Source organism: Capra hircus, chromosome 13 (genome assembly GCF_001704415.2).
Source record: "Capra hircus breed San Clemente chromosome 13, ASM170441v1, whole genome shotgun sequence".
In the NCBI taxonomy this organism is placed as follows: domain Eukaryota; kingdom Metazoa; phylum Chordata; class Mammalia; order Artiodactyla; family Bovidae; genus Capra; species Capra hircus.
Genome location: NC_030820.1, coordinates 17,595,217 through 17,611,890, shown reverse-complemented (window position 1 = coordinate 17,611,890; position 16,674 = coordinate 17,595,217). Strand labels below are relative to the sequence as shown.

The window sequence follows — 16,674 nt, the reverse complement described above, 5'->3', positions numbered from 1 at the left end:
AGGCTCCCCCGTCCCTGGGATTCTCCAGGGATTACAATTCCCCATAAATCACTGGAAGCTAAAAATCTATTCTTCCAGCACATGGTCAACCTTGATCAAAACAAAGGTTATGACTTTTCAGGTTTAGCATTCTGGTCTTTTTTTCCTTCTCATTCCTTCTAATGGCTCTCTCTCTCTTTTTTTTTCTGAACTAAAATGAGCTTCATTGATTACTTACGAATAAATACCCTGTGCCAGCCTTACCTCAGCACACACAGAAAAAGGACTTGGTTAACTTTATTAGCTTTGTAATGTCCCTCATTTTTAACAGGAGGAGGAGACAGGCATCGACTATTGTCCTGGAAGAATTTCAAAGCTCTGCTAATGTGGAAAGGAGAACGTGAACCGACCACGTTATTACCCTCTTATCTCTGCTAGCAGGCATTTACTGCTGACAGTACGTCGGAATGGCAATAATCTAGCAGTGAACAGTTCAGGATTCTCCCCTTCCGGAAGAACCGCACTGGGATCCTACTATTTCTCAAAGCTGCCCTTCTCCACCTGCACTACGTGGCTTATGCTCTTATTTTCTTTACTCATCAACTTTTCAAATAGTGTCCTTAACGGCAGTTCTCGGTGTGACCCATTCCTGAGAACCTAAGGTCGGGCGTTGGGTCACCGTTATAACAGGGTTCCTGGTACACAACAGGTGACCGTTTTATCTGCCGGGACCGCCCCTATTACTAGAAAACCCCGGGTTTCCAGCTAGACGAAAACGAAACTCTCCCCTCTTCCAGGCGGGGGTTTTGCTTGTTGCCAAAAAGCCTTCCTGTCTTCCGCGAAATCACCAAATGGGGACCCCAGGACCCTGACAAGGTCGCCGAGGATCGGTGGCGGGCGGGGCCTCCGGGGCTCGTGGCCGGAGGCGGCGGGGTGGTGTCCGTAGGATGCGCTCCCGGGCCTCGTCTGGCAGTTGGGGACAATCCAAAGGGAAGCCACTTCGACACACACAACGGCACCACCTGGGTTAGCAGTTTCCGATGGACTGACTTCCGAGAGCAGGTGCCACCTAGCAATTTCCGGTTCTTTCAGTACAGCCTCAGATCCCGCCCGCAACGCGGTTCTCTTCCCCGCCCAGCCTACTTCCTTCTCCCGGCCCCGCCCCTGGCCTCTCCTCCCCATCTAAGACCCCTCCTCCCACGCCCATCAGGCCCCGCCCCTCATCCCCTCCCCCCCGCCCCGTTCCATTCAATTGTTGGATTGTCGGCGCCGCACTCCCACAGGCGGCCGGCAGGGGGCGGGGTTCGAGCGTGGATTTCCCCGGCGTCCACTGGGCAGGGACAGGCGCGGAGCGGGGCGGGCGGGTGGACGCGCGGACTCCAGGCCGCGAGCGGGCGGGCGGCTGCGACGCCGAGTTGGATCGCGCTCGGCGGGGAGGCCGCGGCCGCATCAGCGCTGACGTGGGGCAACGTGGGCCGGCGGCGGTCCCGGTGGGGCTCGTCGTCCCACCTCCTCGCGTCCGTAAGCAGTGACGAGGTCCGCTACGTAAATCGCTTCGCTGCGGGTAAGTGGCGCGCCGGCCGGCGGCACCCGCGGGGCCTGAGGCGGCGGCGCCGGAGCCGAGGCGGGGCGGAGCGGGTAGCCGGGGGCCGTTTGCCCCGCGCACCTCAAGGGCTTTTTCCGAGGGGCCGCCGCTCCGGCTCCTGGGAGGGGAGGGCCGACGGGCGACGCGGGTCGGTCGGCTTCGCTCGCTCGCCAGAGCCGCCGCCCCCGATTCTCGCTACCCGAGACAGACCGAGCGGTGCTTCTGGAAGGCGCGCTACCTTCCTTCCCCGTGCCCCGCTGGCTCCGGGACCAGCCAGCCAGGCGACCGCGGTCCCGACCGCGGACTCAGAGGGACGAGCGTCCTCGGACGGCCGGACCTGGATCCATAGTGTGAGCCGCTTCCCTCCCTGCGCAGCTCGGGCAGCGGCGGTCGGCCGGCCCAAGGGTGAGCGATGCCGCCTGGCGGAACCAGTTCGGCCCACACCGGAGGCCCCGTAACCGAGCGGCTCACCCAAGCAGCTTCCGAACACCTCTGGCTTCCCCGCCTCATTCGCCACCCTCCCTGGAAATAAACACAAACCGAGATGCGCAGGGCTGGAGGTCCAAGGTGAAGACTGTGTTAGAAGACAGGAAGGTCGTGTTCTCTGGTTATTCCCCTGTGGGTACCACATCTTTGGCCTAGTCTCTATGCTGCTTTTGAATAACAAGCTGCTTTCCCCTCATAAGTCACAGTCTTTAAATCTTTGACCTTAAAAGGAACTTTTTCCCCACTCAGTTCACTTCAGTTCAGTCGCTCAGTCGTGTCCGACTCTTTGCAACCCCATGGACTGCAGCACACCAGGCTTCCCTGTCCATCACCAACTCCCGGAGTTCACCCAAACTCATGTCCATCGAGTCGGTGACGCCATCCAGCCATCTCATCCTCTGTCGTCCCCTTCTCCCCCTGCCCCCAATCCCTCCCAGCATCAGAGTTTTTTCGAATGAGTCAACTCTGCATAAGATGGCCAAAGTATTGGAGTTTCAGCTTTAGCATCAGTCCTTCCAAAGAACACCCAGGACTGATCTCCTTTAGAATGGACTGGTTGGATCTCCTTGCAGTCCAAGGGACTCTCAAGAGTCTTCTCCAACACCACAGTTCAAAAGCATCAATTCTTCAGTGCTCAGCTTTCTTCACAGTCCAACTCTCACATCCATACATGACCACTGGAAAAACCATAGCCTTGACTAGACGGACCTTTGTTGGCAAGTAATGTCTCTGCTTTTGAATATGCTATCTAGGTTGGTCATAACTTTCCTTTCAAGGAGTAAGCGTCTTTTCATTTCATGGCTGCAGTCACCATCTGCAGTGATTTTGGGGCCCAAAAAAATAAAGTCTGACACTGTTTCCACTGCTTCCCCATCTATTTCCCATGAAGTGATGGGACCGGATGCCATGATCTTCATTTTCTGAATGTTGAGCTTTAGCCAACTTTTTCACTCTCCACTTTCACTTTCATCAAGAGGCTTTTTAGTTCCTCTTCACTTTCTGCCATAAGGGTGGTGTCATCTGCATATCTGAGGTTATTGATATTTCTCCCTGCAATCTTGGTTCCAGCTTGTGCTTCTTCCAGCCCAGTGTTTCTCATGATGTACTCTGCATAGAAGTTAAATAAGCAGGGTGACAATATACAGCCTCGATGTACTCCTTTTCCTATTTGGAACCAGTCTGTTGTTCCGTGTCCAGTTCTAACTGTTGCTTCCTGAACAACAGGAAGCAACATATAGGTTTCTCAAGAGGCAGGTCAGGTGGTCTGGTATTCCCATCTCTTTCAGAATTTTCCACAGTTTATTGTGATCCACACAGTCAAAGGTTTTGGCATAGTCAATAAACCAGAAATAGATATTTTTCTAGAACTCTCTTGGTTTTTCCATGATCCAACAAATGTTGGCAATTTGATCTCTGGTTCCTCTGCCTTTTCTAAAACCAGCTTGAACATCTGGAAGTTCACAGTTCACGTATTGCTGAAGCCTGGCTTGGAGAATTTTAAGCATTACTTTATTAGCATGTGAGATGAGTGCAATTGTGTGGTAGTTTGAGCATTCTTTGGCATTGCCTTTCTTTGGGGTTAGAATGAAAACTGTCATGTTAAGTGATGGTAATGACACAGACATTTTTGGTGCATCTGTAAAATAGTTAAGAGTAAACTAATGCTTGCACAATGACTTGCTCTTGAACCTGGAGTTGCTTTGGTGAGTGTGAAGTTGTAATTACATGGATGTTTTATGTACACGTTTTGTAAGAGTGTATGAATAAATTTTTTATTGAATGTGTAAACAAAGAAGAACGCTTTAGTCTTTCTGTTTCCCTATTGCCCCAGAAGCTTTCCTGAAATCTGGTGAATTTAACAAATTCCAGACTCCATAGACTAGTTTCCCATTGAGGCAAATCATTGTATGTTTAAAATATGAAATCATGTTTAGAATTAAGGGCATTTCATGAATAGTACCACTCCAGTGTTCTTGCCTGGAGAATCCCAGGGACGGCGGAGCCTGGTGGGCTGCCGTCTATGGGGTCACACAGAGTCGGACACGACTGAAGCGACTTAGCAGCAGCAGCAGCAGGGAAGTATGTTCAGGTTAACATACAAAAGGAATCCTGACTGAATCTTTTATCAGTATAGACATATATTTCTGATCCTGTTTTCTCCACCCTCGTGTTCTCTACAAGTTAATATTGGGCCAGTTCAACTGGGGAATGTGCTCAAATGTCATGGCCTATTTAGATAAACTTTGAAAAATAAAACTGAACAATGCAAATACTTAACAACTGTACCATTGATGTTTTGACATGCAATCAGTAGTGGTCATTAAGGAAATAAACCTGAAATGTGATTGAATCCTGTTAATTTTCTACTTAATGAGACTGCTGTTAACCCATATAAAAGTCAACTTTGAGAAGAATTAGTATCCTACATTGAATCCAGTTTCAATATTATCAGTACAGGTATATACACTGTAAAAATATAGATTTCAGGGGAAGTGTTTCTCACCCATTATACACATGTAGATAACTGTGAAGAAACTGAGATATACATTTTAAATCATTTTCTTAATTCCCTTTTAAAGCACACAAAGTATGTAAAATACTTTTTACCATGAGAATTGCACAATAAACAGTGCCCTGTTTTTAAGTCTTTCATTCATGGGTTTTCTTTTAATGATGCTATAGGATATCCAGTAAAAAGTAAGAGAGAATGAAGAGAATAACGTAAGGATGACATTACTGGGGATTTATCTTAATATTACTCATGAAGACAAGTTGAGTCTTATGGTATAATTCAGTTATAGCAAATTTCAAAAATACCTATTTTGCAAATCTCTTGACTGACCATCCCAGGAGTATTATAGGAAATTATTGGCAAGGTGCACGCAAAACAGTTTTGAAAAGCATGGGCCGGTAAGGTTATTTGGAACTGTTTAAAATAATTGTCTCGCTGGTGAGGAAGGAGGCTTGCCTCCGAGAAAACCTTACTAGCAACTTTTTGTGAGGCTCTCCTGAAGTCTCTCTCCCCAAATGATAAGCAGCTTCACGCACACTTTCTGAACACTGAACAGACCAATCAAATGTCAAAATGAAATTCTGCTAAATTGTAACAGTGGGGTTCATGTGATTCTAATATTTTTACTTTTGAGGATTCCTGAAAATAAACTCAGTTTCTTCAAAGTTATCTTAATGAACGTTTTTGTTTTTGTTTTGTTTTAAACTCAGCAGACTTAAAATTAGAACATCCTAACTCAGAATGTCAAATGTCATAGAGTTTTGTTCACATTCTCAAACAGCTTCAATTTTTTTCCACTGATAGCACAAAAATTATTTTTTCCACCTAGAAATGCTTAGTAATTTATAGCATAGCATTGATTGTCATGAAAGTTTCCAGCTCTGGCATTGGAACAACTATGTATCATGCATAAAGACACTTGGGATGCTTTTGCATTTCTTAAAATTATCGGAGGGGTGAAGTTTAATTTATTTAGACATGTGTCTGCACTTGGACACTAATTTTGTTCGTATACACAAGATAGGACCAACCTGAGTATCACAACATTGAAATTCATTTCTATAAACTTTAGCTAATTCCAGTGTCTTACCTACTCTTTCCCAAATTTACTAGTTAGTGGTCAATGCAGTTGTACTTTAAATGTAGGTAAGTGTTTTTGAAATATACCTAAAGTGCAGCAATGGAGCATGCTGTTGAAACACCCTACAGTGATTATTAGTCAAGCAATAACTTCCCCAAAAGACTGAAAGTTTTGTTTCCTTTCATGAATTGGAGCTGGAGCAGGGAAGGGGGACTTGGAGACAAGGAAATAGGCCATGATTATTTGAATTTCATTTTTCATTTCCTCCTTAGCAGCAGATTCTGCTGTTCATTGACTGAAATAGACAAAAGCAGGCACCAGGGGGGAATGAATTGAGAATGAGATGCTTGAATAATTTTTAATCCTTTGGTGATTTTGGTAAAGAGTTAATATTTCTTAAATAATAATAGGTATCTGAGGTGGCTCAGTGGTAAAGAACCTGCCTGCTAATGCAGGAGATGCAGGAGACATGGATTCAGTCCCTAGGTTGAGAAGATCCCCTGGAGGAGGAAATGGCAACCCAGTCCAGTATCCTTGCCTGGACTCCATGGAGAAGGGGGAGCCTGGCAGCCTGCAGCCCATGGGATCGCACACAACTGAGTGACTGAGCATGCATACACGCACGCATAATAGGTATCTGAAGCAATTAAACTGGGTGGTCTTGAATCTGTATTAGAATGCTGCTTGATTTTCTGGGTGATTCACGTTCAAAGTAAAAGACAGTATTTGCAAGTGTTTCAAATAATTATTTACAAAAACTATTCCTGACCACTTATATTTTTACAGAGAAGTGTAAAAATTGTTATTTGAAGGTTATTCTAATTTTGCGTCACAAAAATTACAAAAAGTTAAAAGTGGCATGATTTCCTGTTACTACTGTATTTTTTGTTTTTCCTGTACTCATCTTCACCTAAAAATACATAATAATCATAGGATCATCCCTGTCAACTTCACATATATGGCTTTTGGTAATTGAAGTTGACTCTTGAACAACATGGGGGTTAGAGGCACTAACCCCTGAATATTCCCATATACTTTTTGACTCCCCTAAAACTTAACTGCTAATTGCCTATTATTGACCAGAAACCTCACCAATAACATAAACAGTCAATTGAAATGTATTTTGTATGTTATTTGTATTATATGCTATATTCTTACAATAAAGAAGCTAGAGAAAAGAAAATGTTATCAAGAAAACCATAAGGAAGAGAAGCATTTATAGGACTGTACTGTATTTATCAGTACTATAAATTGACAAGATGAATCATTTGTCAGTACATCAATACCATCTTAGGTGATAACAAAACACTGTAGCTGTTATATGTATTCCTAACGCTAGACATCAAAAATGAAGAGATAATATGAAAAGAAATTTTGTTTCATTTATAGATGTAATGGTTCATGCATTAACAGTGGCACAGTAGCCTAGGCTATACACTAATGAATGAATCACTATAGAAATTTATGGCATAGAATATTACAGTCATTATAATACAGTATTGGAAACATTGTTACATTAAAAAATCAAAACACTCACCTATCATGACAGTTTCTCCAATTGTGAGAGTGAGGCATACTGTATGGTCATGTAACCCTCTGAAAGTTATGAAAGAGTAAGAAAACTAACACGCTGTATTAAGTGCCTACCACTCACCTTATGCCTATGTTCAGCTAGATTAGAATCTCCGTATATTTTATGCATTCGTGACATACCTTTTCTTAAAAAATATTTTCAATATTTGTAGGCTATGAGTTTCACCTGAGAGTTTTTTTCAAATTATTGCCTGTTTCCCCCAAATTTCCAATATATTTATTGAAAAGAATCCGTATATAGGTGGACCCATGCTGTTTCAATCCTGAGTTGTTTAAAGGTCAACCGTACTTCTCTTTTCTAGCTAGCCTGCCCTTCCCCAACTTTTTAATTGACTTGGTTGAGAAGAACCAGCTTTACCTTATGAACTTCATAGTCTTCTCCTATCTTCTTCCAAACCTTACTGTTGCTACTTAAATCATAGTTAACCTGTGAGGGTCTCCTACTTTCCCAAAGAGCTAAAATCTTTCTTCAACCACAGCCCAAGAAACAGATTATTCATTCCTGTGTTCTTTCTTTTCTTGCTTCCGTTAGAGGAGCACTGCCCTTTTATTCCACATTCTTTTCATTTTGACCATGCTAATTGTGGTGGGACTTCAGTTTTGTCTTTCTTGCAAAACCATAGTCCAGTAAGGGCTAGAACTCAAGTTGACACGCAGATCAGCCTGCAGTGCTGTGCTGCGCTGTGGATATCGCACACTGTGCTGCTGTGTATGACCATTAGACCGCACTGCCTCCTCAGGAACTGGGGACCGACAAAGGAAGCGGAGTAAAGGCAGAGGATGCCCAGATACGGTGCCTGAGGCCATGGCGATGTCAGTCTCCAACTGAGATGAAAAGTATAGCAGGAAGGGAGATGTAGAGCAAAGGAGTTGAGGTTAGTTTTAAATATTTCAGGCTTGAGGATCTGTGAACAAACTGTTGAGAGATGTCAAATAGGCAGATACATACAGGCCCAGATGGCGCTGGTGGTACTGCCAATACAAGAGACAAAGGTTCGATCCCTGGGTCAGAACGATTTCCCTGAAGGAGGAAAAGGCTACCCTCTCCAGTATTCTTGCCTGGGAAATCCCATGCACAGAGGAGCTTCCATGGTGTTTTAAAAGAGTCGGGTACTCCTGAGCATTCGACCATAGAGGAGTCAGGCTGGAGGTGAAATTTGAGACTCATCTAACAGGGATGAAGCAGTCTTGGAGAGTGTGGCGGTTTTTGTGACTGGGAGCATGGAAACACCAACCCTTAAAGAGTGGGCCAAAGGAGGCTGGGGCAAAGGACTGGATAACTTGGAAGGGAAGCTTGACTGTGGTGCCCTGAAGAGTTCAAGGAGGACAAAGTTTGGTGAGTAGGAAATGCTGTAGGTGTATTAAGGAAGATAGAGACTAAAGATCATAGCTGACCTTTGCTCCATCAGAGCTCTGGTCCCCGTGTCTTTCTTTCTCTCTCTCTCTCTCTCTCTCTCTCTCTCTCTCTCTCTCTCTCCCCTCCCTTTCTTTTTCAGGCTGATCCCCTGGAGTGCAGAGGCTCTCCGAGTTCACTTTCCTGCCCGGGCTTCTAAGACCCTCTTGAGAAGGTGCTCTATGCCTTCACCCCATCGAGAGGGCGCCGGATGCCTTCGTGAACAGAGCAAGCCCCATGCAGAGGCTTTATTGGCTTTCTGTGTAAACCATGGAATATCAGCCTCTTTCTCTCCTTTACTTTCTTATCATTGACTCCGGACCACCAGGAGTTCTGGTCTATTAAAGGACCTCAACAAGTGGCGCCCAGAACAGGGACCTGGTACATGTAGGCAGATTCTCGGACAGAGTGACCCCAGGGCCTATTGAGGCCGATGGATCCAACGAATTCACATGGCTTCCTCTTAGGAAGATTCGACCCAAGGGGCCCCCTGGCCTTCAAAATGGAGACGGGACAACAAGGACCCCAGGAGGAAGGAATTCCAGTATGGGCCATGGCGGCTGTAAAGATCTCCAGGAAGCACCGCCCTCAGCGACATCACCCCTGTGATCTTCCCACTTGCTGCTGCGGCTAAGTCACTTCAGTCATGTTCAACTCTGTGTGACCCCATAGTCGGCAGCCCACCAGGCTCCCCTGTCCCTGGGATTCTCCAGGCAAGAACACTGGAGTGGGTTGCCATTTCCTTCTCCAATGCATGAAAGTGAAAAGTGAAAAGTGAAATTGAGGTCGCTCAGTTGTGCCTGACTCTTTGGGACCCCATGGACTGTAGCTACCAGGCTTTTCCATCCATGGGATTTTCCAGGCAAGAGTACTGGAGTGGGACGCCATCTTCTTCTCCTACATTGCTTCAATCGATCAATAAGGAGAATGGGTTTTATATAATCTATTTCTGCTTTATTGACTATGCCAAAGCCTTTGACTGTGTGGATCACAATAAACTGGAAAATTCTGAAAGACATTGGAATACCAGACCACCTGACCTGCCTCTTGAGAAACCTATATGCAGGTCAGGAAGCAACAGTTAGAACTGGACATGGAACAACAGACTGGTTCCAAATAGGAAAAGGAGTATGTCAAGGCTGTATATTGTCACCCTGCTTATTTAACCTCTGTGCAGAGTACATCATGAGAAATGCTGGGCTGGAAGAAGCACAAGCTGGAATTAAGATCGCCGGGAGAAATATCAATAACCTCAGATATGCAGAGGACACCATCCTTATGGCAGAAAGTGAAGAGGAACTAAAAAGCCTCTTGATGAAAGTGAAAGAGGAGTGAACAAGTTGCTTAAAGCTCAACATTCAGAAAACGAAGATCATGGCATCTAGTCCCAACACTTCATGGGAAATAGATGGGGAAACAGTGGAAACAGTCTCAGATTTTATTTTTTGGGACTCCAAAATCACTGCAGATGGTGATTGCAGCCATGAAATGAAAAGATGCTTAATCCTTGGAAAGGAAAGTTATGACCAACCTAGATAGCATATTCAAAAGCAGAGACATTACTTTGCCAACAAAGGTCCGTCTAGTCAAGGCTATGGTTTTTCCAGTGGTCACTGTATGGATGTGAGAGTTGGACTGTGAAGAAAGCTGAGCACCGAAGAATTGATGCTTTTCAACTGTGGTGTTGGAGAAGACTCTTGAGAGTCCCTTGGACTGCAAGGAGATCCAACCAGTCCATTCTAAAGGAGATCAGTCCTGAGTGTTCTTTGGAAGAACTGATGATGCTAAAGCTGAAACTCCAATACTTTGGCCACCTCATGTGAAGAGTTGACTCATTGGAAAAGACCCTGATCTGGGAGGGATTGGGGGCAGGAGGAGAAGGGGACATCAGAGGATAGGATGGCTGGATGGCATCACTGACTCGATGGACATGAGTTTGAGTGAACTCCGGGAGTTGGTGATGGACATGGAGGCCTGGCATGCTGCGATTCATGGGGTTGCAGAGTCGGACACTACTGAGCGACTGAACTGAACTGAACTGATGGCTGATTCGTGTTGAAGTTTGACAGAAAATGACAGAATTCTGTAAAGCAATTATCCTTCAATTGAAAAATAAAAGTGCTGGAGTGAGTTGCCATTTCCTTCTCCAGTAGGATCTTCCTGACCCAGGGATCGAACCTTGGTTTCCTGTATTGCCGGCAATCTCCTGCACTGCAGGCGGATTCTTTTACCAACTGACCCACCAGGGAATCCTGGTTGGGGTCAGGGAGGGGTGGGGGTGGGGGGTTTGGTTCAAATGCCCTATCTTTTCTCATCTCTAGTGTAGATTGGGGGCAGGTGGTAACAATAATCATTGTCCTAGTGCCCCTAGTGAGGGGTAGCACACCTGACTGCCAACTCAGTTTCCAAATTGGGTGAGATGGTGTAACATCTTTATAAAGGGACCATTATGAGGGAGCCCTGAAAATAGCCTATTTGTGGCAGAGCACCCATTGTTGGCATAGGCGCCCGGAAGAAACTTAGGAATGCCAGTGTTTGTCCTTTCAAATCTAGAATAAAGTGAGAGCTCACTGCTCTCCTTTGGTCTTTTTCTTTGTCGATTTTATTTCACTCAGCATGTCGAGGGCTTCCCTGGTGGTGCGGTGGTAGAGAATCCACCTGCCAGTCAGTGCAGGAGACACAAAAGATGCAGGTTCAATCCCTGAGTGAGGAAGATCCCCTGGAAAAGGAAATGGCAACCCACCCTAGTACTTTTGCCTGGAGCATTCCATGGGCAGAGGAGCCTGGCAGGCTACAGTCCATGGGGTTGCAGAGAGTCAGACACAACTGAGCACTCCACAGCAGCAGTAGCATGTCAAATGTACATTTTAAAGAGATATTAGTAAAAAAAAGGAGTTTAATTTCTACAGTGTCTAAAACAGCTTTTTAAAATAGATTGAAGGCTGTCAGAGGAGATTTTAAAGGAAAAATTACTATTTTGTTTGGAATTAAAATTTTTTAACAAAACCCAGTTTTGAAGTTAAGGTATATGAAAAACAGTTGACAAATTTGTTTCAGTGAAATGAAATTTGAGAAAATGATAATTCATTCAGTTTATTAAATGTTTATTGTCATAAAATAGAGCTGATAGAAGCACGTTGCAATGTGTATTAAATGATTCAAGTAGCACTGCTCTGTTCAATAGGAAATCATCTGGTAAATAGCATACAATTTAATTTTTCTGAAAATTTTTTTCTTCCAAAAATGAGAAAATTGGGTAGGAATAAGTATGAAAAAAAATACATTTCCAGCTTTCTATGCCTTTTTTTTTTTTAGTTTTATGAAACTAGGGTATTTTGCTGTAGTTGTGAGATTTTAATTTTTTTGAAATAAAATCTTATGATCCCCCAATTCAACATTATAATTTACTGCAGGATAAATAAAGAAGAAAACAGGAAGGAGCAAAGCATTGATTATTAATGTCTTAATAATGAGCAAATGTGGCAGGAAAAAATATATGAAGACAAATCTAAGGTAGGTGGATATGTTATTTTTCTATTCTTTTGAAAGTTCTACTTAGCTTAAAGTTAAAATGGATAAATTAATGGTGTGTGTATATACGTATATGTGTTTGTGTATGTATATGTGTGTGTGTGGAGAAGGCGACGGCACCCCACTCCAGTACTCTTGCCTGGTGTGTGTATATATATATATATATATTTTTTTTTTTTTAATATAACTATAATAGTATGTACCCAAATTGCTCAGCTGTTCAATTAGGGAGTTTGTCTTCTACCATGAGTTGTGCTGGGCATCATAGGAGTTGAGTGGTCATTCATGGTCAGCTCGTTCTAAGTGGTGGCCTTTTCAGTTAGAAAGGAGATGATATATATGGAAGTGGACAGAGTTTTCATTTTTATTTTTGCCTTTAGTCAACACCTGTAAAGTTGTAAAACAGCACATCTCTACCAATGTTTTCTGGAAATCCAAATATTATTTTTCAGATTGTCTTTTAGTTATTTTCAGAGACATTCTGGTTTATCAGTTGGGTCTAGCAGCAAAAAGAAAATGAATTTTTCATGACAGTTTTAATAAAACTATTTAAAAAGAGATAATAAAAACAACTTTAATCATTTTTCCTTTCGTTGCTGGATTCTGTTTTTTAAGCAGGTAAAAAAGTTTTGCATGGATAAATATAGTTGCTCTGCAGTATAATTTGTCTTTGCAAATTGGATACAACTAAGATTTTTTAAGTTATTAATTGTATACTTTAATTATAACTAGGAAACTTATTTTTCACTTAGATATTTTTGGCTTGTATGTCTTTTCTTTGTTTCTTTTTTTTTCTTCCTTTCTTTTAAGAATATCTTCCTGGGTACCTAGGATAGAATTTTTCAAAAATGTTTTTCCTTTTCCTTCTCATTTTTCCTTCTTTTTAAATATCTTGTGTGTGCTTGGTACATAGGTATGCCAAAATAACTTTGGTCATTAATTATCTCAATATTTCTATAATTATAAAAACATAATTTTTACAACTGTACTGCTTTGTATTCATTTCTTCAAAGTGTGTTATATAAACCATATACAAACAGTACTGTGCTGTTTGCTGTAGTTCAGTATTTTGGGGAGTTTTTGAAATATGACATAGATGTTCTACTAAAAACCTAGAAAATAACAGAGTAACCCGCAAATACAAGGCTACCCGCACTAAAGGTAGTTCACCCTAGAAGACTTTGAAAATTGTGCAACTGAGTGGATCCTGTTCTTTTAAAACAATGATTATATTAATATTTATGAAGATGAATCCCAATTTTTCAAAACATGTTGGGATAACATTTACTTTTCTACTGAAGAAGAGAATGGTTTGCTAATAAATAAAGATTTCAGAAGAAATATTTAACTTTCATAAGAATGTTGCTACCATCATTAATCATTTATAAGTTTAAATATGCCTGTGTTAGCAAATCCTTATCTGTTCTTTAGAATTGTAGAACCAAATGTTTCCCAGTATTTTGCTTACTTGTAGATTATAGTGCTTAATGGACTTTTAACTTTGTTTCTGTTTTTATCATTTTGTATGTGTTTATTTTTAAATATTCTTTAATTTCTATTTCCTAATTAGTCTTTTTCTCATTTGTATTTAAAATTGAAATATTATATAATTAATTAATATACAGATTATTAATACTAGTATAACTGTGTTTAAAATTTGGTATAGAAAGTGAGATTTGGGGAAAAATATTGTATGATTCACCTCTTTAATTTTTGCTGTAAAGTAGGTAAGTGAACAGTGCAAGATTAAAATGGGTCTCTCTCTTACACTTGGTAAACAAATTCCTTTGGAACTAGCTGAGACTGATTTACAGATATTAGTGTTGATATGTGTCATTTCCATCTGAGGTTTGGGCCCTTTATTTCCTGCTGGGTTACTGTCTGAAAATGCCCAGTACAGTGACTGATCCATATTGAGCACTCCAGTGTTAGTTGAATCTTCTCCCCTGAGTCTTGGTCTGGGGTTGGCTTTTAGTGGGTTTAGGAGGCTGTACTGGAGAGGAGTTGGTTATAGATCAGCAGAATGAACTTATTTGAAGATGACAGGCTATATAAATTGGTAGTACTGACCTGCTCTTCTGTAGATTTTTACTTTCAAATAAATTGATTTAGTAACAAAGTTGGACTGAATGACATGTACCGGGCCCTGTACAAGGCACTCCAGGAGAATAAAATGGGATGAAATTAGAGTCTGTACATCCCATCTGAGTGAAGACTGTGACACCAGTGGCAGCATACTGCGAAGCACACCGTTTTTGTAAGATGTATCTAGACGGGAATACTGCTCAGGGTACCAGCTGTGGGAGGGACCCTGGAGTCACAAACTCCGGACCTCCTGTTCACCCTCTATCATTCAGTCTTCTGTGAGCCCTGGAGCAAGACACCAAATCTCTCTGAACCTTCTTATTATTTTAGTAACCCCTGACAGTCATATAGTCTTCTGGAATAGTTGATTAATTAATTCCCTCACTTAACGATTATGGTAGATTCTATTCTAGGTACTGGGAATACATTGAAATCTAAGATGTTGTGTCTGTTCCTCACACTATTGCTAGAACTTTGTGGACAGATGAACATGCTAGACAAGTGCTGAAATGGAGGGATTGAACAAGATGCCTTGGGAACTCAGGACAGAATCATTCTGCCCAAGGCTATCAGAATAGACTTTTTAAAGATGGTATCCTTGATCTAGACTTTGAAGAATGAGTAGAAATGTGCCCGTTGGACAAAGAAAGACTGAAGGGCATCCAAGGAAGAGAGAAGTACAGATACAGGAAATTAAAATTGGGGAAATAAGATGTGTTATTCAACCAAAGACATGGCTCGTAAGGAGGCTGGATTGCAGAATGTGGGAAGGAATGGAGTGACTGGAGATGAGGCTGTAAAGATAAAGTGAGCTCATGTTGTGAGAGAGATTGAATGGCAGTTTGGTTTGGTCATTGAGAATATGCTTTGGGAAAAGACCTCGGTTCGAAACTCGGCTTTGCCACTCAATCCCTTTGTCGAAAATCAGATTCTAAACCTCTTTATGTCCCTTTTCCCTCACCTCTATAAGAAGAACTGACTATATTGCCCTTTAGAAGTTGTTAAGGATGAAAACTAGCAGGCTCCTGTACGCCTCACCAGATTGTCTGCTCTAGTCAGCTACTCTGTCTTCCAAACATGCTCTGTATTTTCCTTCCTCTCTTGGTTGTCCTGATCTTTTCTACCCTCTCCTCCTTCAGCATACAACTCATATGGCCCCATCCTCAGGCCTATTTCAGTTTTCCTGTGTTTCTCCTAGCATTTCATACATAGCATCCCCACACAATTTGTGTTCATTACGGGTCTAATCAATATCATTTACCAATAAGCTAAGTTGTTCTCAAATTTTAATAGCTATCAGAATCTCTTAGATATAAAAATTAGACCCCTTAGAAAGTTTGAATCAGTAGGTTTTGGATCGAGCCTGGGAATCTGCTTTTTTTTTCCTTTACAAGTGTGTTTGTCAATTCTAAGACAGGTTGTCCGAGGACTTTTGGAGAAACTAAGGTCCAAGTGGAGAACGGTGTCCTTGAGAGCAAGGACTGTGACTTTTGTATTCTCAGGGTATGTCATGTAGATGGTGCTAAAGGAATGTTTCTGAAAGGGGGAAGGCCTTTCAGAGGGTAATGTTTTAGTGGAGACTCAAGTTCTTGACAGAACCTGAAGAGCTTTTAATAAAGGTGTAGGAAGCATAAGACAACATTTCTCGCAATCTTTCCAAACCATTTCTGCTAGGACTCGCTTTGTTGGAAAAGGGTTTGGGATGGTTCTTTTGGAAAATGCTGTTGACTGCATCTGCATCATCCTTCCCAAGTCAAACTGGAATAGTCAAGCATCAGAGAAGGTTCTGCGGCCAAGAAACCCTTTTAATCCCAGATATTTTAAACTCTGGCCAAGCGTTTTTCCTCTTACACTCTTTGCCCAGATAATACCTTTTCATATCCTGCAGAATCAAATGTTCTAGGTATTCTCCTTGGAAACTGCTCACAAGCAAAAGTGGAACCTCAGGAATTGGCAGTTTTTGCAGGGGGATGGCCTCTGCTTACCTAGAATTAGAAAGCCCATGCTGGGAAATAATAAGAAATAAAAGAATTGGGGAACATTGAGGGAAAGATGTCTTTCCAGAGTAGACTCTAGATTTTCATAATTGCTCTGAACTGTCACGGTCAGTTGTAAGTATTAAACTGTCTGAATAGAGAGAAGTAACTCTAGGTGTAGTGCAGGCTACAGCAGACAGCTTTGGGAACAGAAGACTTGGATTCAAGTGATGCCTCTTGAAATGCAGAAGAATTCAATCTGGAAAAAACGTCTGGACATTTCAATTTAAAGTTCTAAGTTGCCTGCATACTTTCGGGATATATATTTAGGCTACTGAGGTGAAAAAAACACACTATATTATGAACGATTGCAAAGATACACAATTGCAGGGAGTAGTTCCTATAAGTTTTTAAAATTTTTTTGTTGATTTTGTTTGCATATTTTACATATTC

At 42.2% G+C, this 16,674-nt stretch overlaps 1 protein-coding gene across 6 annotated transcripts in view; it reads left to right on the top strand.

Annotated features, from left to right (window-relative positions):
* CREM (cAMP responsive element modulator) overlaps positions 1,323 to 16,674 on the top strand; it is a 66,851-nt gene continuing 51,499 nt past the window's right edge. For 2 of the 6 annotated variants that reach the window (XM_018056833.1, XM_018056832.1), the window contains exons 1-2: positions 1,325 to 1,543; positions 12,043 to 12,142. In XM_018056833.1, coding sequence (XP_017912322.1) covers positions 12,099 to 12,142 — 44 coding nt within the window. In that variant the 5' untranslated portion in view covers positions 1,325 to 1,543; positions 12,043 to 12,098. 6 annotated transcript variants of the gene reach the window in all.